At 41.0% G+C, this 26,546-nt stretch overlaps 1 protein-coding gene and 1 long non-coding RNA gene across 14 annotated transcripts in view; one reads left to right on the top strand and one right to left on the bottom strand.

Annotated features, from left to right (window-relative positions):
* The window catches only part of RCE1 (Ras converting CAAX endopeptidase 1), an 89,630-nt gene that overhangs the window by 6,065 nt on the left and 57,019 nt on the right, over positions 1–26,546 (bottom strand). For 5 of the 9 annotated variants that reach the window (XM_070782457.1, XM_070782459.1, XM_070782462.1 and 2 more), the window contains 8 exons: positions 26,370–26,441; positions 24,682–24,876; positions 21,838–21,989; positions 19,657–19,806; positions 15,087–15,208; positions 13,322–13,432; positions 11,502–11,600; positions 2,715–2,793 (listed from right to left, as the gene is read on the bottom strand). In XM_070782457.1, coding sequence (XP_070638558.1) covers positions 2,715–2,793; positions 11,502–11,600; positions 13,322–13,432; positions 15,087–15,208; positions 19,657–19,806; positions 21,838–21,989; positions 24,682–24,876; positions 26,370–26,441 — 980 coding nt within the window. Of the gene's footprint in view, positions 1–2,714; positions 2,794–11,501; positions 11,601–13,321; positions 13,433–15,086; positions 15,209–19,656; positions 19,807–21,837; positions 21,990–24,681; positions 24,877–26,369; positions 26,442–26,546 lie in introns of those variants that run through there. The other 4 variants (XM_070782458.1, XM_070782460.1, XM_070782464.1 and 1 more) reach the window with 4 other exon arrangements.
* The window catches only part of LOC109554514 (uncharacterized), a 39,571-nt gene that overhangs the window by 2,790 nt on the left and 10,235 nt on the right, over positions 1–26,546 (top strand). For 2 of the 5 annotated variants that reach the window (XR_011564807.1, XR_011564806.1), the window contains exons 2-4: positions 2,677–24,847; positions 26,120–26,164; positions 26,253–26,374. This is a non-coding gene — a long non-coding RNA (uncharacterized lncRNA). Of the gene's footprint in view, positions 1–2,676; positions 24,848–26,119; positions 26,165–26,252; positions 26,375–26,546 lie in introns of those variants that run through there. The other 3 variants (XR_011564809.1, XR_011564810.1, XR_011564808.1) reach the window with 3 other exon arrangements.

Genomic DNA, 26,546 nt, shown 5'->3' with positions numbered 1-26,546 from the left:
CCTCTTGAGAAATTTGTATGCAGGTCAGGAAGCAACAGTTAGAACTGGACATGGAACAACAGACTGGTTCCAAATAGGAAAGGGAGTATGTCAAGGCTGTATATTGTCACCCTGTTTATTTAACTTATATGCAGAGTACATCATGAGAAACGCTGGGCTGGAGGAAGCACAGGCTGGAATCAAGATTGCCGGGAGAAATATCAATAACCTCAGATATGCAGATGACACCACCCTTATGGCAGAAAGTGAAGAGGAACTCAAAAGCCTCTTGATGAAAGTGAAAGTGGAGAGTGAAAAAGTTGGCTTAAAGCTCAACATTCAGAAAACGAAGATCATGGCATCCGGTCCCATCACTTCATGGGAAATAGATGGGGAAACAGTGGAAACAGTGTCAGACTTTATTTTTGGGGGCTCCAAAGTCACTGCAGATTGTGACTGCAGCCATGAAATTAAAAGATGCTTACTCCTTGGAAGGAAAGTTATGACCAACCTAGACAGCATATTCCAAAGCAGAGACATTACTTTGCCAACAAAGGTCCGTCTAGTCAAGGCTATGGTTTTTCCTGTGGTCATGTATGGATGTGAGAGTTGGACTGTGAAGGCTGAGCGCCGAAGAATTGATGCTTTTGAACTGTGGTGTTGGAGAAGACTCTTGAGAGTCCCTTGGACTGCAAGGAGATCCAACCAGTCCATTCTGAAGATCAGCCCTGGGATTTCTTTGGAAGGAATGATGGAAAGCTGAAACTCCAGTACTTTGGCCACCTCATGCGAAGAGTTGACTCATTGGAAAAGACTCTGATGCTGGGAGGATTGGGGGCAAGAGGAGAAGGGGACGACAGAAGATGAGATGGCTGGATGGCATCACTGACTCGATGGACGTGAGTCTGAGTGAACTCCGGGAGTTGGTGATGGACAGGGAGGCCTGGCGTGCTGCGATTCATGGGGTCGCAAAGGGTTGGACACGACTGAGCGACTGATCTGATCTGATGGAGAAAAGAGATTAGTAAGTGAAGTAGGAGGCTAAGTGAGGAGGTTGGGTAGAGGTTGGGTAGATTTTTAAAAGAATGGAGGAGCCACTGAGGAGAAAGCCAGGAAGACTGGGAAGCACTGACAAACTGAAGGCTCTTCAGGGAATGGACCTGAGGCGTCACACACTGTTGATCTTCTTCAGCATACCTGCCAACGTGGGACACAGGACTGATGGCAACTAGAGTTGAAGCTCTGTAAGGCAGAGCAGCTCAAACACTCTTCTGGGTGGGTCCACCAGAGCATAAATACTCAGTAGAGAAAGCATGGGCTTTAAGGGCAGCAGGCTGAAATTCAGATCTTCCTCCTGCTAAGTACATCAGTGTTCCCCACCGCAAAGCGTCCCTGTGAAAGACTGGTAACTAAAAGCTTCGCATCTCCCTGGGTCCACAGAAGGTACTGAATTAAATGTTAATTTCTTTCTTCTAAAGAAAGTGAAAGTGTCGCTCAGTCGTGTCCCACTCTGAGACCCCATGGACTGTAGCCCGCCAGGCTCCTCTGTCCATTGGGTTCTCCAGGCAAGAGTACTGGAGTGAGTTGCCATTTCCTCCTCCCTGGGATCTTCCTGACCCAGGGATTGAACCCGGGTCTCCCAAATTGCAGGCAGCTTCTTTACCATCTGAGCCACCAGGGAAGCCCTCTTTCTTCTAAGGAAACTTACTCTTTTATCTTTTCACTGCACAAATACTGAATTGTATGTGGTGAATACTAAATTGTGTTTGGTGATACACTTTCATTCTTTTAAATTGCCAAATCTAAATTTATACAAGCCTTCACTGCACAGTTCTTTTCAGGAGGAATAGCCCCCACATTTAAAATATAATTCAATAGAATGATTCAGAAACACATCTTAAGACCTTAGCATAGACACCATGCAGCATGTTGCTGTTAGCCTGGCAAGTTTCACCAACAAAGCACGATGCTGAAACCAGTCCCCCAGCTCCCTCAAGCCTAGGCACTGTTTTGTCTGACAGTACATCCCCACGGGTCTGGCTCTGTTAGCTAGACTAGGCTGGCTGGGTTCGAGTTCTGGCTCTGTCATTTACAAGCTGTGCGAACTCAGGTAGGTTTACTGACATCTCTGGGCCTCAGCTTCCTCATCTGTAAAATGAGGATAATAATAGTACCATAGTATCATTTTGAGAATTAACAGCATTACTATATATAATACTTTCAGAATTCAGACTAGTGCCTGGCTCCTGCACCATACAGGTTCAGGCACCAGTGGCTAGGATTCTTTTCACAAGCACACCTGCTGCTGCAGGCCCTGAGGGGTAAAGACAGTAGAATCACTGCTACATCACACACACGCTCACCTCCCCCATAACATTCATGGAGGTTGAGGGGGTGTCTGCACTCAGGAGCAGATTCCATAGCCCTAAACAGAGTAGTAATCCAACCAGGGAGAGCCACAGTATCAACACGAATGACTGAGAAAAGACACAAAAGAACTGACTGCATTGAGGGCCTCACCCCATCGTGTGCAGCTATCTGTAACTATGCAAACAAATTTCCAGACCTATTGTACCAGCTTTTGGTACAATAGCCGCTGCCCCAAAATACCCTACTTGTGGGAGCCAGCCATGTCCTGGAAGACATGTGGTGTAAGGCACAGTCTGAAATTCTGAAGTCACGTTTTTTACTTCCCAGCTTTGATCCAGGGCTCCCCTGAAAAGCTGGAATCCTACCTGCAAGGAGTTCCAGGCTGCTGTTCTCATGTGCCTCGTCTGTGTTCTGCTCTGCCTCATTTTTCTCTGGGAGCAGCTGCTTAAAAAATTAGAAGTCCTAGGTGAGTTCTGCAGAAGCATGAACAAGCCCCAGTGAGGCCTGGTGGCTTTGTGGACCCCAGGGGCTTTCCTCCCTCACCTGGACCCTCTCTTCCTCCTGGCTCGTGAACCCCCTCCCCAGCTCCCGCCATCAAGGCTCCCTCCTTCCTTCCGAGCTCTTGCAGCTGACTCCAGGCAGTTCCTTCCTCCCTGAGGCCCGGTCGCTCATCTACTATCTGCTCTGCTCCTTGGGCTCTGAGATAGGCACTGCATGCCCCCTTTCATCATTTTACGTGTTCACGTCCATTTTCTACATCTTAAATTCCTTGAAGAGTAAGGAAGTGGCACCCCACTCCAGTACTTTTGCCTGGAAAATCCCATGGACGGAAGAGCCTGGTAGGCTACAGTCCATGGGGTCGCAGAGTCAGACACGACTGGGCGACTCCACTTTCATCACCTCTGTATCTCTTAACGCTAGCATAGTGCCTTGCACAGGCCAAGTGATAAACGAATGACTGACTGAGGTCAAACATGGGAAGCCACAGGGCACGTTTTATAGTCTTGTATAGCCTGCAGTGCAGGAGACCTGGGCTCGATTCCTGGGTCGGGAAGATCCCCTGGAGAAGGAACTGGCAACCCACTCCAGTATTCTTGCCTAGAGAATACCCATGGACAGAGGAGGCTGGCAGGCTGCAGTCCACGGGGTCGCAAGAGTCAGACACGACTTAGCAACTAAACCACCACCACCACCATAGCCTTTCAGAGCCCTGCTATTTGGTTCAATTTGGACAGGGAAACAAAGGTCAGAACCCAATCCTCTGAGCTACTTGTTTTTCAATACAAGTATATAAAAACAGGTATCCTCTGCATCAAAATTAAAAACTTTTGTGCTTCAAGGGACACTTAAAGGGAAGTGAAAAGTCAACACACAAGAATGGGAGAAAATATTTGAAGATCATATCTGATAAGGGACTTGTATCCAGAATAAAGAACTCCTAGTTCAACTGTAAAATAACAACCTAATTTAAAAATGGGTTTGACAAAATTTGAATAGACATTTCTCCAAAGAGAGGTAAATGGCCAATAAGCACATGAAAAGATGCTCAGCATTATTGTTCTTTAGGAATATGCAGATCAAAGCCACTATGAGGTACCACTTCACACCCAGTGTGATAGTAGTAATAGTAATAAATAATAACTATTGATAAGGATGTGGAAAAATTGGAACCATTATACAGTGCTGGTGGGAAAGTAAAGTAACGCAGCCAGTTTGGAAAACAGTTTTGAGTTATCATGAAAAAGTGAAAAAAGTGTTAGTTGCTCAGTCGTGTCTTGACTCTTTGCAACTGCATGAACTGTGGCCCACCAGGCTCCTTGGTCCATGGAATTCTCCAGGCAAGAATACTGGAGTGGGTAGCCATTTCCTTCTCCAGGGGATCTTCCCCACCCAGGGATCAAACCCAACGTCTCCTGCACTGCAGGCAGATTCCTTATTGTCTGAGCCACCAGGTTATATCATATGACCCGGCAATTCTCCTCCTAGCTATCTGCTAAACAATTATAAACATACGTCTACACACAAAAAATGTTACAGCAGCATTATTCATAATAGCCAAAAAGTGGAAATAACATGTCCATCAGCTGATAAATGGATTTTAAAATGTGGTATGGACTATTACTAAAATGAGTAATGGACTATTACTCAACTGTAAAAAGGAACGAAGTACTATTACCTGTTATAACGTGGATGATGAGCCTTGAAAACATTACACTAAGTGAAAAAAGCCAGACACAAAAATCCACTCATTGTACAATTCCATTTATATGAAATACCCAGTATAGGCAAATCCATTGAGAGAAAAGTAAATTAGTGGTTCCCAGGGGACAAGAGATAGGAGAACTGAGACTGACTACAAATTAGGTACAGTTTATATATTTTTTTTTGGTATGATGGAGATGTTCTGGAATTTAGTGGTGATGGCTGGAAAACACAGTGAATATCCTTAAAATCACTGAACTACAGAATTTGTATAAATGGTAAATTTTATAGTATGTGAATTATAGCTCAATGCATTCCATCATATATTGTTTACTAAAGCCAGTTTTAATTTTTAAGTAATTATACTCCAAGGAACATAGAAGAGTTAAAGATGGCCTTAAAGGTTTGAAAAAAAGAAATAGTATTAGGAAAATTTCCAAACATTTTTTTCCTTCTTTGAAAGAAAGCTTATTCTACTTCACTCCAGCCTAGAAAATCTCATGTAATAGACAAACCTTTACCTTATCTTGAAACTGGTAACACCAAAGAAATATCTAAATTCAGATATAAATCTCAGAGTTCCAGGGGAATCTTGCACACCCCCCATTCATCATCAGTTCCCCAGGTGAGGCAGCCCTCTCCACAGGATAGACCTCCTTGAATTTAACACTCTATCAGACATTATTCTGATCTACCACCAGGAAATGATACCTTTCCTTAGAAAGTTCTTCCTGCTACTGCTCCTACTTATTCTGGATTTAAGTTTTTAGTCCCCACACTCAAATGTGACAGTTAGCCCAAGATTACTGTCTTGTCTCATGGCCAACTGTCCTCTTTTCCAACACCGAGGCTTAAAATCTCCACTCCTGGAGTGACCTTTCCACAAATATCTTCTATAAGACTCTAAATATTCTTTGATTTCTTCCATTTCTCCATAAACGACACAATAACCATAGATGGTTTCATTCTGTATTACTCAGAGGTCAGCTCTTCTACTTCGCCTGCTTAGAAGTGGAAACTGAGGGACTGGTCCAGAGGTAAAAGAACTGGACCTAGCATCGTTGTTCTTGTAGTTCTTAGCCATAGCCACTAGGTGCCACTCGTGTGCCAGTAACAAGCTGTCACTAAATGGCCATTATCAGAGGGAGCAGGTAATGATCGTGAGTAAAGTAGTATGGATTCTACTTGATGCCTTTGGTCACTGTTCATCTTCCCAGGCTTGTGATCCAGTCCCATATGGTAAAAATGTTACTAGGCTTCAGATCTAGGAGCCCTCATTATAAATCCTAGACTTGTCACTTACTGACTGTGTGATTCTGGGCAAATTAGAGAAGTTGTCTAACCAGTTTCTTCATCTATAAAATGGGAAAACTACAACCTACCTCATAGGGTTTTTGTGGAGACTAAAGTGGAAATCTTGGCACAGATTAGGGATTCAATGTTTCCTCCTTCCAAGACCTATGACTACTGTGTAAGACTAGCCATCTGCCAAGTTTACTGGGCTATAAATGGCCCTGAGGCTATGAGCCATCACTATAGCAACACAAAGGGGCAAAGGAGGTCAGATCATCTCCTTTTCAGATCTCACTGGGTTATCAGAGAGACCCAAGCAAAAGGACTTCCCAGGCTGGAACACTTTTAGATCTTGCCCGTTTCCCAGGTCCCGTGATAATGCCATACACCTTACCCTCGATCTATGCCTAGAAACTTGAAGCTGTGGATGGCTGTAGTGAATTGAGTAGTGGCTCCCCCAAAGATATGTTCAGGTCTTGACCACCAGTACTTGTGAATGTGACCTTATTTGGGAAAAGGGTCTTTGACATAATTAAGGATCTCAAGATAGGATCATTGTGGATTTACAGAGGGCCCCAAGTCCAATGACAGGTGTCCTTACCAGAGAAAGGCGGAGGGATGTTTGAGAGACAAAGAGGAACAGCCATATGGAGTTGTGTGACCACAAGTCAAGGAACAGCTGGGGCCACCAGGGCTGGAAGGGGTAAGGAAGGATTCTCCCCTTGAGCCAGTGGAGGGAGCGTGGTCCTGCCAACACCTTGTTTCACACTTCTGGACTCCAGACTGAGAGATAATAAATTCCTTTTGTTTTTAAGTTCCCAAATTTATGGTAATTTGTTACAATATCCATGGGAAACTGATAGAATGGGTAATAGCCTTTATTTGCTCAGGTTGTGGGCAGCAGTTTCCCAAGTTGCAGGGAAACCAGAAAGAGTATTTGCAGTGAACCAACTGATGCTTTCCTAGGAAGGTGCTTCGAGCCGGGATGTACAGCCAAGAAAACCCAGTGTGGTGAAGGCGGCACTTAGAGGGGCTTCCCTGTTACAAAGCAGAGGAGGGTGGGCAAACCCATGAGATGCTGCGGTCTCTGGGTGTCTCGGTGTCTAAACCTCCCCATCCGATCGGGCAAACAGGAGAGGGAGAGAAGCAGAAGAGGTGTTACTCTCTCAGAAACAGTGTCTGTAATTTTTTTACAGCAACTCTACTGAGATATAACTTGCATACAAATAATAAATTGCATGTTTATAAAATACAATTTGATAGGTTCTGGCATATGTATTAATACATGTGAAACATCACTATATCAAGATAATGAGCATATCCATCACCCTGAAAAGTTTCTTCTGCTCTTCATAACTCCTCACTCCTTCCAACTCCTATACCTCCCATCTGTAAACAACCACTGGTCTGTAACTATACAGTAACAGGCATTTTATAGAATTGTGTATAAATTCAGTCAAGCACTATGTACTCTTGTATTTTCAGATTTTCTCATTCAGCATGGCTGTTTAGAGATTCATCCAGCCTACTGTATATCAAAAGTTCATTCCTTTTATTGCTGAGTAGTATTCCATTGAATGGATATGCCACAGTTTGTTTATTCATTTACCTGTTGACACTGGGTTGTTCCCCGTTTGGGGCTATTACAGAAATGGTAGACGTGCCGTAAACGCTGGTGCAGACACTTCTGTGTGGACACGCGCTCTCATCTCTCTTGGGTGAACACCCAGCAGCAGAACGGCTAGGCTGTGTGGTGAGTTACATAAACCTTTTCAAGAAACTGCCAACTGTTCTTCAAAGTGGTGGTACCATTTTTCATTCCTACAATTAGGGTATAACAGTTCCAGTTCCTGTTCCTGCACATTCTTGCCAGCACCTGGTATGGTTAGTCTTCTTACTCTAAGTACATGTGAAATGTTACTCAATTGTGGATTTGATTTGCACGTCCCTAATGACTAATAATGGCACCCCACTCCAGTACTCTTGCCTGGAAAATCCCACGGACAGAGGAGCCTGGTGGGCTGCAGTCCACAGGGTTGCGAAGAGTCGGACACGACTGAGCGACTTCACTTTCACTTTTCACTTTCATGCATTGGAGAAGGAAATGGCAACCCACTCCAGTGTTCTTGCCTGGAGAATCCCAGGGACGGGGGAGCCTGGTGGGCTGACTTCTATGGGGTCGCACAGAGTCGGACATGACTGAAGCGACTTAGCAGCAGCAGCAGCAGCAATGACTAATAATGTTGAGCATATTTTTGTATGTTTATTTGCTGTGATATATCTTCTTTTGTAAAATGTGTGTTCAAATATTTTGCCAATTAAACAAACTGGGTTGTTTATTTTCTTACTAGTGAGCTTTGAGAGTTTTAAAATAATCTGAATATGATGGTACAATTTTTAACTAAAAATTCAATTTCTTTAATAGTATAAAGCTACCAGGTATAGAAGCTTTTTCTTCTTGTGTGAACTTTGGTAATTTATGTCTTTCAAGGAAATTTCCCTTTAATCTAAATTGTCAAATTTATTGTAATATTCATAATATTCCCTGATAATTCTTTTAATATTTGATGCCACTTCTCTAATTTGCGATATTAGTGGCAGTTTGTGTCTTCTCTCTTATTAATCATCTTTCTCAATGAATCACCTTTATGTTTCATTGATTTTTTTTCTCTATTGTTTTTCTATTTTACTGACTTCCAACTCTAATCTTTTATTATTTCATGCTTCTCTTTATGTTTAATTTGCTCTTCTTATTCTAGTTGGAAGCTTCACTGTATGTCATTGTTTTTATTTGTTTTTAAGGACACTTATTTGTTTTTTTTTCATATTTGATTTTTGGGACACTTTTGTTGGATAAAGAATCCTAGGTTGACAGGTTATTTTTTTCAGTATTATAACTCCATTTTCTTCTAGCTTATACAGTTTATGACAAGAAACTTGCTGTAACCCTTATCTTTGTAACAAAAGAAGGGTTTTGGTGTTTTGTTCTTGTTGGGGTTTTTCTGGTCTCTGTTTTTAAGATTTTCTTTTTACCACTGGTTTTAACCAATTTAATTATGATGTACCTTGGTGTAGTTTTCCTTGTTTCTTGGGCTTGGTTTAAGATTCTTTGATCTGTATAATTTATACATTCCATCGAATTTGGAAACATTTCCACCATTATTTCTTCAAACATGTTTTCTACCTCTGCTGCTTCTTCAGATTCTCTAACTATACATGGGTTAGGCTATGCAAAGTTACCCTACAGCTCGCAGAGGCTTAGTGCTCTATTATCGTTATTTTAACCTCTGTGTCCAGTTTCAGTTTCTACTGCTGTATGTTTTCCTTAAGTAATGTGCCGCTGATGCTAGTGGTGTAGTCAGTATAATTTTCACCTTGGAGACGTTAGCTTTCACTTTAGAATTTGTTTGGGGCCTTTTTTATACCATTCATATCTCTAACTAATATGTTGAACCTTTTATCTAGCTTCCTGAGGTCTAACTAATATGTTCAACCTTTTATCTAGCTTCCGATCATATGGAATACAATTTTAAGAATAAATGTTTTTTTACTAATTTTATCTTGCATGTCAGTTCTGGATCAGTTTTGACTGACTGATCAATCCACTGAGTTTTCTCTTCATGTGGGCTGTATTTTCCGGCTTCATAGCATGCTTGTGAATTTTTTTATCAGATTCAAGGCGGTATGAACATTATCTTGGTGGGTGCTGGATATTTTTGTATTCTTATATTCTTTAAGAATACATTCATTTGGCTGCGTCAGGTCCTCGTTGCAGTGCGTGGGATCTCCCTGTGGGACGTGGGCTCCAGCGCACACGGGCCTCAGCAGGTGCAGCCCTTGTGCTCTCTAGTCGTGGCACAGGCTCTGGAGCACATGTGGGCTTGACAGCTGCAGCAGGGCGTTATCTGCTCTGTGGCTTGAGGGTTCTGAGTTCCCTGACCAGGGACTGAACCCGTGTCCCCACATGGCAAGGCAGATTCTTAACCACTGGACCATCAGGGAAGTTCCCCCTTATAAATATTTTTGAACTTTTCTCTGAAATGCCACTGAATTAGTTGGAAACCACTTTATCCTTTTAGGTCTTGCTTCTGCTTTTGAGCTTTGTTAAGCAGAACCAAGGAGTGCTTATTGTGGATGTAATTTCTCTCCATTTCTGAGGCAAGACTATTCTTGGCATTTTACCTGTGTGCTAAGTTGCTTCAGTTGTGTCCAACTCTTTGTGACCCCATGGATTGTAGCTGCCAGGCTCCTCTGTCCATAGGATTTCCCAGACAAGAATACTGGAGTGGGTCGCCACGCCCTTCTCCAGGGGGCTTTCTCAACCCAGCCATCTCCTGTGAGAGAACCCACATCTTCTGTGTCTCCTGCACTGCAGGCAGTGTTCTTTACCACTGAGCCACCAGGGAAGCCCAGTATCTTACCTGGTGCTTATAAATTATAAGACTTTCCTCTCTGGTTGATGGGAATAAGCACTATTCCTGGCCCTGTGTAAACTTTGCTTATTGTTCCCTTTAATCCTTCTGAGTGGTTCTTTACCTGGACAGTTTTTTCACATGAATGGACTGACCAGTATTCAACTGAATACTCAAGAGAGGAACCTCAGTGAGCTCTCTCTTCTCTGCTACTCTGCCCTGAAAACTTGAGCTGCACTGGCATCCCTGGATCCCCAGCTTCATCTACTCAATTCAGGGATACCATTGGGCTCTGCCTGGATTCCCTCTCCCTGTTCCACGGCCTCTGTGCTTTCTCTAGGTGGTGTGTGAGGGCAATCATAAAGCTCAATTCATTTGCTTTCTGTCTCTCAAGAATGACTATCCCATCCATTTTCTGAGGTCCAATGTCTTCAGAACCATTGTTTCATATGTTGTACTTTTTGTTACTGTCCAGATTTTTGGTTGTTTCAGGCAAGAGGGTAAATCTGGTCCCTGTTACTCTATCTTGGCCAAATGCCACAGCATAATAATTTGCCCCTTAATCTCTTTTATTTACTCATCTTATACTTCAATTCCAAAAAAGTCAATACTGCTGATTATTGCCAAGAAAGTCAGAAAGGTGGGCTTCAGCTTGAACACTATTACTACCTACACCTAGAATCAGGAAACATAAAATATCCCAAATATGATTTCTCTTCACTCAGTAGAGAAGCCGGTAACTATTTGACCCCCCTGAGGGCAGAGACGCCAACTATTATAATTCTATATCTCTGGTATCCAAAAAGGTGAACAGATAAAAGTATGTTTTTTATTTGGCAAAACTAAACATAAGAATTCCATCATATCATCATCATCATAAAAGTAGCTATGTGCTGGTAGTTCACATAATTCTCTTATTCAGACCTTACAACAATCATTTTAGGTATGCATCATTTTTATTTTACTGCTACAGAAACTGAGAGTTGGAATAAATAGCTTCTATATTAATACCATGCAAACTAGGTAGTGGCAGAAATGGAATTCAAGTGACATTGCTAATCATGCTCTTAACCTCTATGTAATACTATGTTCTATGAAGTTTTTCTAAACCACAGGCTTCCTTACTGAAAGGCTACCCTCAGACTGTGCAGTCTAAAGCAGTACACCTAACCCCTGTGTATTCAGGTTTCTCATATATCAAATGGGAGATTTGCACCAAAGTACTGATTATTACTTTAGACTTACCTGCTTCACCGCCTGTGAGCAGTGGTAAACAAATCGGTGCTGGGTGACCTCATGAAATGATTTATGCAGCTTGGTCCCAAATTCCTGTGTGTCAGCTGCCTAAAAAGGGCCAGAAATAGAACATGCTGAGTTCCACTACTGGCAACCAAAGGGTGAGTACCCACAGGAAGTTTATACGGGGAGAGGATGAGACAGATAGAAAGGCAAACCAGTGACATCCTCATGTTGTGTTAGAAGTTTCCCTAGTTCCTGTGGACACAGGGTAAGCAGAAGGAAGGTTGGGGATACTTGACATGGGACAGGCAGTTGTGGCTCCTAGATATCTTCCAGATTCTGTTACCTAAGCGAGATCGATCACACAAGGTCTTTGTTCTCCTATCTCTATAGGAGATTATATATCCCAGAGAGCCATCTGTCTGTGAAGAGGTTATATAAACTGCTTTCCTCTAAAACAAGTTCCAAGAGAGCAAAGGTATCTACTGAACAACGAAGGCTGATATAGGAACTTTTCCCCCAGATAAATCTTTCAGGGAGGAAAGGAACAGTAATAAGTTTGCATCTATAAGGAATGGGTAACAACCTCAACTTTAGTATAGAATTGTAAGATATTAAAGGGGACCTGAGTAGTCTCCTAATACAACACACTGTAATAGATGAGAAAACTGAAATTCAAACAGGAGAGGTGACCTACTTAAGATCTCATAGCCAGTTAGTATGAAAGTTAGGGCTAACTTTAGGATTGCCAGTATAGTGTCCTTCTTAATACCTTGTGCTACCCACATGACCCAGAAAGGTGAAGCTGTGAGAAGAATCACTAGATTATAAAGGTGTTATACAGTTTGACCCATTAACTCCATTTATAGAAATTTTTTCTAGGAGATGATTCAAAAGAAGTAAGATATCACATACAGGTATTAACTGAACTATTTATTGGCAGAAAGAATGTAAACAGCTTAAATATCTGTCAGTAGGGGAATGGTTTATTAAGTTATATTAAACCAACACAGTGGAATAGTGGTTAACCAGTATTTAAGACTGTTGAAACAAGGGAAAAGGTCAAATTACATATTAATATAGAATACTTTGGCTATAATTATATAATATATATGAGATAAATATGCAAAAGTTAAGTGATAAATTTTATTAATTATATTACACTATTTTCTCAAGAGAAAAGTACACAAAATGAAGCAACTGACACGGAATGAATGTGTTACCCCACTGATAATACCAGTTGGTCAACACACATTGGAAGGGAGGAAAGAAACCAACATTTATTAAAGAATCTACCATGTGTTACACACATTCACATTTAGCCCTCAACTTCCTAATAGCCCTGTGACATACTACTATTTTTTCTAATTTGTAGATGAACCACAGAAAAGTCCACATAGCTAATAAGTAAATGAGTCAAGATTTGAACTCAGGCCTCTGATTCCAAACCTTGTTACATTATTCCAAACTGCCAAACATATGTAATGCTTATCGTTGCTCAGTTATTTCCAATGTATTCTGTCACCATGATGTAATAGAACACTTTTCAGTAAGAAACTGGGACTCATGACCTAATCCTAGCTCTGCTTGTAACTATCTGTACGACCTAAAGGAAACAGAAATCCTAAATAACTTGTTTTCTCATGTATAAAATAGTATATACATCACTCTCTATTCAATGAACACATCATAAAACACTTACTTAGGTAGAATCATAGTAGGATCAAAGTAAATAATGTTTCTAAGAGCACTGCACATATTACGAAGAGAGGCAGCAGAATGTCATTAAAACCCCACACCTTTAAGCATCTCCAATCCTTACCAACCTGAAGCGTCTGGAGGCAGGTCTTCCGGAAGGTGCTATTTGTGCTTCCAGTCATAATACTCATGATGGAATCCACAGCCACTGACAGTGAGGCCTGTAGTTTCTGATGAGCCTAGGGAACGAAACAAGAAGGGGGAGACCATAGTTTATAATAATCCAAAACTGCTGGTTCAGAGAATCCTAAAGGGACCAAATATTTGAGTCAGAGCAGGATTTCAATAATGCTTCGCCTTCCACCAACAATACTTACTAAGATCGTGACATATAAAGGACACTTAAGGAATTTAAATACATTAAAAATGTTATCTCCTTTCACAGAGGTGACTTATTGACATAGATACATTCAGAAAAGACAAGCAGTAAGACACTGAGCAATAAAGCAGATATACTTACCATTAAAAAATACAACGCTTCAAGCTTTACTCTTAGTGTGGTTGTTTTTTGCTTGAAAAGGAGGGAATGTTAAGTAATAAATGTGTTACCAAAAGTACACAAGATGGAGGAATTCAGAAAGCCAGATATGAAGACAAAGTGATGCTATAAAGGATTAGCAAATGGAGGGAGAATTTAAGATTTACTGAAACAGTAGCTCTAGAAGCATGTGTGAGAAGGGGAAATATAGATAAGAGAGAGGTGCATTGATGTAAACTTTTATGTATAGAATAGATAAATAACGAGGTCCTACTATATAACCCAGAGAATGATATTCAATATCCTGTGATAAACCATAATGGAATAGGATTTTTCTTTAAAAAAGCATGTATATGTATGTATAACTGAATCATTCTGCTGTACAGCAGTAATACAACCTTATAAATTAACTATACTTCAGTTAAATTTCAGGCTAAGTGCATGCATGTGCTATCAATTTGTCTAGAACTTATGGTTAGAATAATAAAGCACTTTGGTGTGTGAAAGAGAGAAGACATTAATGGCACTATAAATTAATACACAATGACAGTTCAATGTGTAGAACTACCTAAAATAAATATTCTAGGGCCCCTCTGGTAGTTTAGACAGTAAAGAATCTGCCTGCAATGCAGGAGACTTGGATTCAATCTCTGAGTTGGGAAGATCCCCTGGAGAAGGAAATGGCAACCCACTCCAGTATTCTTGCCTGGAGAATTCCATGGATAGAGGAGCCTGGCAGGCCACAGTCCTTGGGGTCACAAAGAGTTGGACATGACTGAGTGACTTTCACTTCACTATGGTTAGAATAATAAAGCACCTCAGTGTGTGAGAGAGAAGACATTAATGGCACTGTAAGTTAATATACAAGTTAGTTAAATGTGTAAAACTACCTCGAATTAATATAGAGTCCTGAGTTCAGTGTGTACTGTTCCTCCGTTATAAATGTGTTCCTGTCCCCTGGCATATAGGAGTGCTGAAAACCAACTGACAGGCAGGCAGAACCAAGCCCGTTCTGCTTGTGAAGAAACACAATGAAGTCAGTTACATTCCAAAAAGAACATAAAACTTGCTCTCAAAAAAAAAAAGAGGTTTATTGTCAGTCATTTTCCCCGTCTATTATTTTGCCCCTCTTTACTCAAACTCACCTACAAGGAGGTAAGACTAAGCAAGTGGTTACAGTGATTGGTCTAGACTAAAGCCTGAGTTCCAAGGCTAGAGGCAGTTTATAAGATCAGCCTAGGTGACAGAAGAGGAAGAAGCATTAAGGGAGGAAGGGTTCTCAGCCCCTGTCTGCCAGATACTCTATCTTTCTCTGAGAGAGAGGAGGAGAAAGGGAGCTGTGAATTTCTTATTACCTTGACAGCCTGGTGATGCTGCTCCAAGGCCCGGTCCACAGCGGCCTGGATGCAACCCTGAACCACGCTGTGGCTCTCCCTGAGGATGGCCCTGAGATGAGTTGAGAGCAAAGTGTGGACTCCTAAGGGGAGGGAGAATGTTGGTAACCTTGAGTGAGAATGACCACTTCAAGACTGCTGTTCATGTGCTCTGAGTCAGGGCTAAGGATGGGAAAGAGGCCTCTTGACAGAAGAGGCCACTTCCACCCATACACAAATAATTCCTTTTTTAGACACACACACACACACACACACACCCAAAACTTACAAACATACCCAATTTCCACTTACAAAGGACAGAAAGTTCACTAAAAGTGCAGAATATTATGTTTGAAGAATCAGACGAAGGATCCTCTTTAATTCACATCAGAAACAGAAATATACACCACATACTCTAAACAGTGATACCAGTGACTCCGAAAGGAAAGGCAAAGCCTCCCGGAGAGTATGTCAATTCTATTTAGAGTGTCGCTGCTGGTGAGCACCACTGTTACTGTCAGGGTATCAAAGATGACTCTGAGAACTGCCGGTATAGTCTTTTTACTTATTTTTTTTTTTTGTCTGTTTTCAGCTGGGTCATCACTGATGCGCTGCTTTTTCTCTAGCTGTGCTGAGTGGGGGCTACTCTTCGTTGCGGTGCACCAGCTCTAGGCACAGGTTTCAGTGGTCGCAGCACATGGGCTCTGTAGTTGTGGCTCCCAGGCTCCAGGGCACAGGCTCAGTAGTCGTGGAGCATGGGCTCAGTTGCTCCACAGCAAGTGGGATCTTCCCCAACCAGGGATCAAACCTGTGTCCCCTGCATTGGCAGGCAGATTTTTAACCACTGGACCACCAGGGAAGTTCTGGTATAGTCTTTTTAAATGGTGGATTATCTGTGATAAAGTAACCACAGGCACCATTGCTCAGCATCCTTCAGAAAAGCTAACACGTGAGGTTGATGGGCAAAATACATCATTAAACAATACTTTAGCATTGATGATCCTGATATAGAGGAAGAATAGAGGAAGACAAATTTACTTTTCAGGGTATCTGGAGAAAATGCTTCTTAATCTTTCTTTTTTGGTGCTTTTCTACTCTCTGGATGGTCTGCTCAAAGGTAAGGCTGGCGTGCTTTTCTCAGGGCTGTGTTTAAAATGGAAGTCAGAAGGAACATTTTCTACCACAAGGCACCGTGATGCTTTCCTGGAGGGGAAGGTAGTATGTGCTCTGCTCAAAAGGGGTCTGGAACTGGAGTCAACACAGACTCCACGGTCGATTCTACCACCAACTAATAGTGACCACGTCACTTCAAACGTTTCTCATTTTATTGCAGAAAGTGGCTTTTACCACTTGCTATCATGGGTATTCTGTGCAGATAAACTGGGATAATACATAGCAAGTGTTTTGGGATGTACATTGCAATACTCAGAAAATATCACTATTGCTATGACGGTATCATTTGGATTACTATTTTCTATAGTTTGGTCCTAAGAATAGCCTTAAGAAATCAGTTAGACCTCCTTTGAAAGCAGTCATTTAATTGAAAAGCTATAGTTTCATTCCTAAAACTGCTTATACCACCAGATGCCTTTAACACTGTGGCAAAATAATGAGTTAATCATAGAAAAGTTACCATGACAAGGTAGGCAGAAGGCCAATTCAGGGATTTTTTTTAAGATACATGGAAACAGACTGTAGTTCTGCACAATCTGTTTCCTAAAAGGAGCTCTGGAGAAAGCTTTCAAGGATATGAAAAAGAAGAGGGGGAAAAGAAAATAAAATCACTACATAATCTATAAAATTACGACATGTGTCTATATCTACCTACCCTTACAGTGCATCTTCTTCAAAAGCTAGTCCTAAACTCTCAGATGTCTAAGGAAATTTTATTTATTTTTAAAAATTTATTTTTTGCTGCACCCCATGGCATGCAGAACTTCCCTGACCAGGGACTGAACCCCCATCTGCTGCAGTGGAAGCACAGCATCTGAACCACTGGACCAGCAGGGAAGCCCCAGGAATTTTAAGACAATAACTGCTCTGTTTACCGATGCAGTGATGAACTTCAATTTAATCTAATACTTAGTACAACTACCTGAAATGCTGCAGGCCTTCAGAGTCAAGCTAAACAGAGGCGTGCAAACCAGTACAGTTCTAGAAGAACGATAGGTAACCCTGGTTTCTGAGGAAATATGTTTAATAGGATTCAGAATGGGGTACCAGGACTTTATGTCATCCTAGGGAAGGCTGAACATAGCAGACCTAAAAAAAAAAAAAGCCTAAAAATACTAGATCTTACATCTTAAGAGGGTCTTTAGACTTGGAAGTGCTTTGATAGCACCTCGCCCAACAATTTCATGTTAAATATATGAAAAGGATCAGATAATTCATGTGACTTGCTTCCCAAAAGTCATTAAGGAATTTGATAGCAGAACTAAAAATTAACCCCAGGTCTCTTGATTGTACCCTGAAGTCCTTTCCACCATACTTAGCTGCTTCTTTTAAGAGCCTCTGTCCAGGCGAGCAGAAGCAGGTAACCAACAGCCCTAGGCATTTTCACGTTTGACCTCCTAGTTGTAAGCCTCACAGACTGCTCTCTTCTATGTTTCCATTCCAGCATCTTAATGAATGGAACAGTGGGGCACCAGGGAACACCAGCTCTTCAAAGAGCTGCAAGCCGGAGCCCAGGAAAGCAGTGCTTCTCTCCTAATGAATATCTACATGGTGGGGAAAAGTAGGAGAGGCATGGAAGCTTGGCAGCACGAAGAATCCCACAGGTTCAACAAATGACTGGCACCAGTCAATGTCAGCTCTTTTGATCTGGGGTTGTAAGCTGTCTCATTTCTCTTATGACTCAGTGGGAACAGGGCCACACCAAGCAGCACTGGAATGCCTAGAGAGTAAAGTCTTAAGAAAAAACACTGGCCCACAAAGGAAGGATAACACAGAAACAAGTCAGGAGCCCTGAAAGGGAGGCTTGTGAACATTTCCCCAGACATTCAGAAGCTCCACTTCTTGCTACTTCCTTCAGAGTTTCCGAGGGCACTGAGGAACACTTAACTTTATGTCTCAGACTTTACTGGATTCAAATGCATAAGCCACTCTTATTTGTTCAGTCACTAAGTCATGTCCGACTCTTTGCAACCCCATGGACTACAGCACGCCAGGTTTCTCTGTCCTTCACTATCTCCCAGAGTTCGCTCAAACTCATGTCCACTGAGTTACTGATGCCATCCAATCATCTCACACTCTGTCGTCCCCTTCGCCTCCTGCCCTCAATCTTTCCTAGCATCAGGGTCTTTTCCAATGAGCTGGCTCTTCACATCAGGCAGCCAAAGTACTGGAGCTTCAGCTTCAGCATCAGTCCTTCCAATGAGTATTCAGGGTTGATTTCCTTTAGGATTGACTGGTTTGATCTCCTTGCAGCCCAAGGTACTCTCAAGAGTTCTCCAGCACCACAATTCAAAAGCATCAACTCTTATATTCAGTGGTTTTCAAATTGTACCATGTTTAGGAATCACCTGAGAATTTTGTTAAAAACATATTCCTGAGCCATACAGATATTTACATTAGCAAAACTGAGTAAATCCTTGCCCAGGAAGCTGCACATTTTCAAATACTCCAGGTGATTCTGATGCACGTGTTTCATGGAGCACAAAACAGGATGTAAATCACAGCTTTAACAGAGAGAACCTTCTGATAGCAGGTTATTACCTATCTGTTAGATAAATGCCAAAGGCATCTGTATGCCTGAACAAGGACTCTTTGTCCTATTCCAGAAGTCGATGTGGCAATCCCACAAAGCCATTCATACCAATGCACTCCCACACCTCCTTGTGCTGAATTTGAGATGTTGCGTTAAGGCCAAGACTGATAGCTTTTCTTGATTGTACTTGGGAAAGCAGGAGGATGGTGAATAGTACTCCAACCTGAGAAGCTTTAAAAACATACTGATACCTGAAGCCCACTTCAGTCCAAGGAAACCCAAATCTCTAGGGATGAGACGTGGGCATTTTTTAGAAGCTCCTCAGGTAATATATTGTGCAGCTGAGGTTGAGAACTACCCGTCTAAGGTAATACACTCTGTAGGGACCAACAGGAAGTGTCTGCTGATTTCTGGTCAACCAAATCTGGGATTGTCATCATCTAGGTGATGCTTCAAGATATAGATCTTTCTCACAGAGCATATAATTTAACTTATTTAAGTTTTTCACTGAAATGTGTTATTCTACAGAAGCACACCTATTCAGATTTATGCTTCATGTAAAGTCTCCTTTCTTTTAAAAATATTTTTATTGATTTATTTGGCTGCACCAGGTCTTAGCTGCAGCACATGGGATCTTTGATCTTTGTTGTGGGATCTTTAGTCATAGCATGTGAACTCTTAGTTGACATATGTGGGATCTAGTTCCCCAACCAGGGATTGCACTGGAGAGTTTAGGAGCATCGAGTCTTAGCCACTGGACCACCAGGGAAGTCCCCAAGTCTCTTTTATTTATTCTCTTAACATTTAAGCACATCCAAGGTGGCAGCCCCATTCTTCTATACCTACCCCAGAGTTCCATTTTCTGGCCTGGAAATTCTCTGTGGAAATCCACAAAGAGAAAAAGCAGCACAGTTTGTCCCTGGGGGCCCATATCCTGAGACTGATCTTCTCCCTCACTGGATTCCACCTGATAACTCACATCTGGAAGCACCGAACCTAGAGGATGAGATATTACAGAATATCCTAAGATAGGTAAAGCCCTCAAAAAGCTAAGTGAATAAACAACCCATGCTTCAAACAAAGAGGGGCCTGAGACAGATCTAAATTTGAACACTCCCTTCTCCTCCTGAATCTGTTTCTCTACCCACAGGATGGAAGCAAATAATAGTGACTCACAAGAAGAACATCAAAATAACAACTGGGTGTGTAAAATGCAAACCGAACAGCATTCCTTAGAATTTACTGAGAAGCATTATATAATCAATTCATTCATTCCTCAAGTTACTTTCTAAGGTAGGTATCAGCAGTAACAGGCTAGTAAGATGTGGGTATCACTAGTAAAAGAGCTAACTTGTATTGAATGCCGACTTCATGCCATGTACCACATGAAATTGGCGTGAACTATCTCAACATTTAGATTTCACCACACTATAGTATGGGACCTAGTCTTAGGTTGTTTTACGGACAAGAAAAGAGGCACAGATAGGTTAAATACATTGCCCAACATGAGACAGTAGGTGATGGAACTGTTTAGACTAATCCCCAAATCTCTGCTCTTAACCACAATGCTATCTGATATTTGTATTCCCATGTAATCTGACCCCTACAGTCACTTTCTAGCACCTTAATCTTTTAAAGTACAATTCAGGTGGTCCAATTCAGTTTAAATAAAAACATTAACAGACAATAACACATGTCATTCATTCACTTGCCTCACTTTCAGAGGAACATGAATCACCATTCAAGTTACTAAGACCCCCTAACAAGGGTCAAAGCCAGGAAGAGAAAATGGAATTTGGACTCGGGTACCAAGACAGCAGAGAAAACCCTTCACCCCCACTGATGGCGTTATATAAGTGCTGCCAGAGGTCTGAGTTAGTGACAGAGGCCATCGTTGTCATTTCTTGGCCAGTTAAACATAATGTCTTCCTCAACGCCTGGGCACCTAATCTTCACCTCCACTGTTAGCTCAGTGTCTGTGGCCTTTCTTAATATAAAAAACAAGAGCCAGCCCACAATTGTGGCCACAGCCTTATTAAGACCAAACATTCTTTCCTCACGAAACCACTTACCTACAGGAGTCCAAGGATACCTCCTTTCATGCCACCCTCTGGAAAAACTACCTACTCAAGAGAAAAGAGCCTCACCATGAGGCCTTCTTCCTAGATGAAGATTCTTTCTCTCAGAGATACATCCCTGTATCAGGAAGCTTCAATCTTCTCATACCAGTTATAACTCTAGAATAACTCCTCCCTGAATACCTCTTCCCTACTGGTGAAATTCCTCAGGATCCAGTTGAACAGACTGTCTTTTAAATATCAAAGGATTCTGGCTAACAACAGTCAAGTTCAAGAATATAAAGCTCCTAGACATCAGCTTATGGTTGCATATTCCTACTTCTCAGTTTCATTTGTTGGTCGAATTATTAAGCATCCAATTTTCAGCATGGTTCACCCAAAGCCAATGTGGTTAGGCTCTATATGAATAGGACAGTCAGTTTCCCAGGTATATTACTATACGGCTGATACTTCTGCCTTGCCTTTATGTATTATTATATTTTTTCTAAGTAATTTTATATGGATTTTTCTGATTTCATTGGGAAATGTTTCTCTTCCACAATAGGTCAAAGATGTGACTGCAACTTTAATAACCTTTTTAAAACTCCAGAGTTGACAGATTAAGGTACAACAGAAACCTTCTGAACAAATCCCTAGAAAGTAAAGGCCCATTGCCTACTTCAAGGAGACCAGGAATAGAGGAGGCAGTAGAAATGAGAGGGGAACCAGCATTAACACGTAATACCAAAACAGTTAGGCTCTGGTGGGGCTTTGCCTGTTGACACCTGTATGACTCACTTCACAAGGACTCTCAGACTTAGCCAGACTCCTACCTGTACCCTCAACCTAAGCCATCAGATCACTAGGTCCTATTCTTATATATATTTGCTATTTATATTTTCTTGCATTTCTCTAATATTTTACAGAGTTCTTTATTCCTATGCAAACAAAGACAGAGAGAGAGATTTACCCCTGTCTAAACTGAGATCCCAATTGGGCACCATACACAAGTGGTGTTTCTTCCAGTCAATGAAATAAGAGGCGTCTTTGAAGACAGGAGTAGTTGGCTGCTCTGAATTTGGAAATATCAGAGGCAGACCTGAAGGTCCATACAGAAATATGTATAGTGGCTAAAGAAAACTCCAAAATGTTAGTTTTTTGTGATTATGTATTCATTTGCAAAAAACAAATGCAACACTGACCTGGTTCACACTCTCAGAAATAAACTAGCAAGCTAGGCAATTACATATTAAGCCCTTTCCACATTAGGGATAGATGTGAGTCACCAAAGATTGAACCACTAGAATCTTCAGAAATCTATTCCACATTTAACGAGTGTGAGGTACCGGTACAGTATTGGGACAATTTGTTTATTTATTGATCCTACTCATTAAATCATAGGTTTGAATGGTATTAATAACACAGGCTAAACACAATACTATACTAAATTCTGGGGATACAAACATGAATATACAGATTTAACACCTACCTTCAAGTCAGATTTACAGTATGGGAGATACACATAAAAACCAATAAACTGTAATACTATGTGATGCATCCTAGATTAAAAACATATACCAAAGAATATTTTCCAGTGAGTATGAATATGTTCAGATTGAGAAGGAAATGCTTCACCTTCTCCAACCTACTCTCTAACCAGGACTAAGAAAGACAGGCCCCTAAAATGGTTTCCTGCCCTTGACTTTCCAGTCCCACCCACACCCTCCCTATAACCCAGTGTTTCTCGACCTTGGCACACTGACACTCTGGGCCGGATGCTTCTTTACTGCAGGGCTGTCCCGTGCACTACAGGATGCTCAAGCAGCATCCCTGGCTTCTACCCACTCCCACTAGATGCCAGTATCACCTCTGCCTCCACTCATAAGGATCAAAATGTCTCCAGACATTGCCAGATGTCCTCTGAGGGCAAAAGTACCCAGTTAGGAACCACTGCATAAGCTTTTTTTGTCCCCCTGGACCAAAGCTAATAAGCCCAGAATATATATTTTCTTTCATCTTTCTGTTTTAATCCTCTTTTTAATAAGGTAAACAGGAGGCACTAAGTGTGAAGATTAAAATCCAGTGGGCACGGGGACATTATTGAAAGTCACAACAGAGCAAAGGGAGGCAGTGTCTATAAGTGAAGTCTCCGTCACAAACTCAAGAAGGCGTTAACGCACGAGCTGAGGCCAACACATTCGCTGTTTAGAGCCAGGGAGCTTTGAAGTGTTGCAAACTAAGAATAAGGGTGGCGTATCTGAAGAGTCAGGATGTGTGAATGTCTTTTAATTAATTGGGTTGTTTAAACTATTTACATTTAATATGAATTCTGTTATGGTTGCATTTAAATCTATCATCTTGTTATGTATTTTCTGTTTGTTCCTTGTATTTTATTTCCTTTTTCTTCTTTTCTATTTTTGGATTCTATTTTTGCTTGGGTGTTTTTAATAATTCCATTTTATCCCCCTTTTTGACTTACTAGTTGTAACTCTTTGTGGTATTAACTTAGGGATTGCTTTAGGTTTTATAGTACACAACTACACCTTATCCAGTCTGCCTTCAAGGAAAAGAAAATAAAATACAAGGAATAAGCAGAACACAGGTAAGGAGATAGATTTAAACTCAACCATAACAGTATTCATAGTAAATGTAAATATCACTTAAAGTTCACACACATATAGTGTGAGAATCCTTCAAACAATATACTTGTTTACTCCTGTGTCATTCTAGCCATAGCATATACTATACCATAATCACTCACCTATGGAAAAAACACTGAGGCTCTATATCTCTAAAAATCTGACCACTTCCAAATTCCAGACCAAAATTTCTATATGGCTATTTTTAAAACATGTTCTGCAGGCAACATAAATGCAACATATGTAAAGCTAAACTAATCTTCTTTACTCCTCAGATCTGCTATTTATAATTTTCATCTTGTTGCCAGCATCATTATTCTGTCAGCCATCCATGGAAATCTTTTCCAACAGCTTTACTGAGATTTAATTTACATATCATACAAATCACCCATTTAAAGCGTACAATTAAATTGGTTTCAGTATATTCAAAAAGTTGTGCAACCATCACAACCATCAGTTTTAGGATATTTTTTATCACCCCCAAAAGAATCCTTCCCCATCTATTTTCTGTTTCCATATATCTGTATCTCCATATATCTATATCCACCCTGTATCTTCTACATATAGGGCTGTTGACAGCAACTTTAGCTACTTCTTGCCCCTAATCTCTCCCTAGCCAAAACGGGGAACTGGTTACCTCGTTTTGTTGATTCCTTCCAGTGATAACCTCTCCTTTCCATGCTCATCACACCTTTAGTTCATGCACTTAATATGTCTCACCCAGTTCACTTACTTATGTACTTAGTGATTACTGACTTTTCTCTCCCACCCACCCTGTACAAGGCTGCTGGCGATTCCTAAAACATTAACTGGTTTCCCATTATACACACAATAAAATTCACATTCCTTAGTGTGGCACTCAAGATCCAAAATATTCAACTCCAAACTACTTTTCCAGCCTCACTGCTCCTACTTGCATCATTCACTCCTGCTCCTGTCACACTGGACCATATGAAAACCGGGTGGCACATGGGTCATATTTTATAGTTTTCAGTTTCTTGAACAAATTTACAAGCTTAGCTTTCATATTGGATTTTTGTTTTTATACAAATCATACCAGCTTCTACATACAGAGTTTATATTCTAGCAGCTTTCCTAGGATTGAAATATAAAAATCCATTTTCAAAGACAAGGAATTTGAAATTTTTCATGGACTCTGTCATCAAAAGGATATGGAAACGGAAGAGATCCTGTTCAGCTGGTTGGAAAAGACCTTCGGGCAAGGACACAGAGCCACGGCTGGAGTCAGCGTCAGCTCTCCCAACAAGCCCATTCCCACCACATCATCAGGGATGAAGAGCATCACTGGGTGTCCCAGCACAGGATGGATTCTGCTGCAGGGTAATTCAGTTGTGTCAAATTTTGGTGTACTGTCAAAAAAAAAGCAGATAAGACAAATTTCGCCTTTTTCCCTCTTAAGAAATTATTTTAAAGGGAATTCAAGATTCTTTTTATAACCTCTAGCATATGCATAACCATATAATCCACCACATAAATTTTGCTGGAATAAGTAACTTGTGTCCCACTCAGTGAATCACAGGCAATGGAAAAAGTAGACAAATTGGCATTTCAGGAATTGCAGCGTGGCTCCTGCTTTTGCTCCCGCTAATGGCAGTTTTATATTCTCAAAAGTCTATTTCCTCTACTAAAACTACTCTGTGGTTCTGAGCAGAAGTTTCCAAGATAATTCAAAGATCAGCATGGTGGAGGTGGGGTATGGGTCAGCGGTCCCTGAGTCACAAATGGCCTAAAACTGGCCTCATGATTCTTAGATGTCTGCTTTTACATATGCTGCACTTTCCCCTGAAGAAGTCTTAGGTTACTATTTGGTAGGAGTGATGAGAAAAAACTGGAACATCTTCCACTCCTAGAAAGAATCTTGTGAAATCTGGTATTTGTTTACTTTCTGAGAGCTCTTTTATAAACAGAAAAGAAATATTAATAAACCTTTCCCCCTTTCTCTAATCAGGTCACCCAGGGAAATATGTCCACAAACACTGGCTTAGAGGCTTAAACTCTTTCAGTAAATCTATGATAGCAAGCTGTCTACCTGCAGGGATTGTACGATGCTAGAAGATTACTAAAGAAAGATATGGGATGAGGGTTTTATTTCCTGCAAATATTAAAGAATAAACATATTCTAATTGGAGAGGTAATTTTGAGCAAGAGTAAGAAAACAGATTGAGAAACCATAGGCAGCCTCTTCAAGCCTTAAGATCCTATGGCTACCAGTATTGATTCAGGGGATAAAGCAGAGGCAGAAACTACTGAAGAAAGAATAAATTAGCTGGACTTAAACGTAAGTTAGGCTTAGTCTTGCTATAAATTGGACAGCACAGGAAGGCAAAGCACAGGGTTCTATTCCATTTATTTTCCACCTCCTCCATGGATTTTTTTCTTTTTTTTTTTGTAGTCTGAAAAAGGTGGAGGTGGGAAGAAAGATGATTTCTAAGCCTATGTAAAATGCTAACACACAAACAATAATATACAAAGAATTCCTTTGTATTCATAGTATCTCTCTACCCAAGAGTGCAAGTAACCTTTTAAAGTAATTTCTCTCTTCTCATGCCTAAATGGAACTGGAATTAGCAGTTTGTTTTGATTCATTCACAGAAGAAACTAAGGCTTGGAGAGAAGAAGGAACATGCATGCCCTCAGGTAAATAAGAATACATTCAAGGAGCCAGGAATAATAATAATTTTTAATACAGATGGCTTAAATTTTTTTACTTTCACTTTTCTTACAGAGATTCTGACACTTGGCACTAAGAATTGACAACTGAGACCATTTTCAATTTCTTCCCACATTCATACTCATAATAAGAGTAAAACATGGAGTGGGACAACAAGGCTTTCCCCTTCACCTCAGGTAATGCTGACAGTTTACGACAAGAGCAATTCCATTCGACAGGTTCAAAGTAGGTTCCTTCTCTGCCCTGCAAAGTAAAGAAAAGCTAAGCCATATATTAAAGACTCTAAGACCAATTTCTGCCTGATACAAATTTAGGTGCATTAGTACCAATTCCAGAGATAACTGAAAT

Source organism: Bos indicus, chromosome 29 (assembly GCF_029378745.1).
Source record: "Bos indicus isolate NIAB-ARS_2022 breed Sahiwal x Tharparkar chromosome 29, NIAB-ARS_B.indTharparkar_mat_pri_1.0, whole genome shotgun sequence".
Taxonomy (NCBI): domain Eukaryota; kingdom Metazoa; phylum Chordata; class Mammalia; order Artiodactyla; family Bovidae; genus Bos; species Bos indicus.
Note: the sequence above shows the minus strand (reverse complement) of the source record. Positions and strands in the feature narration are given on the sequence as shown.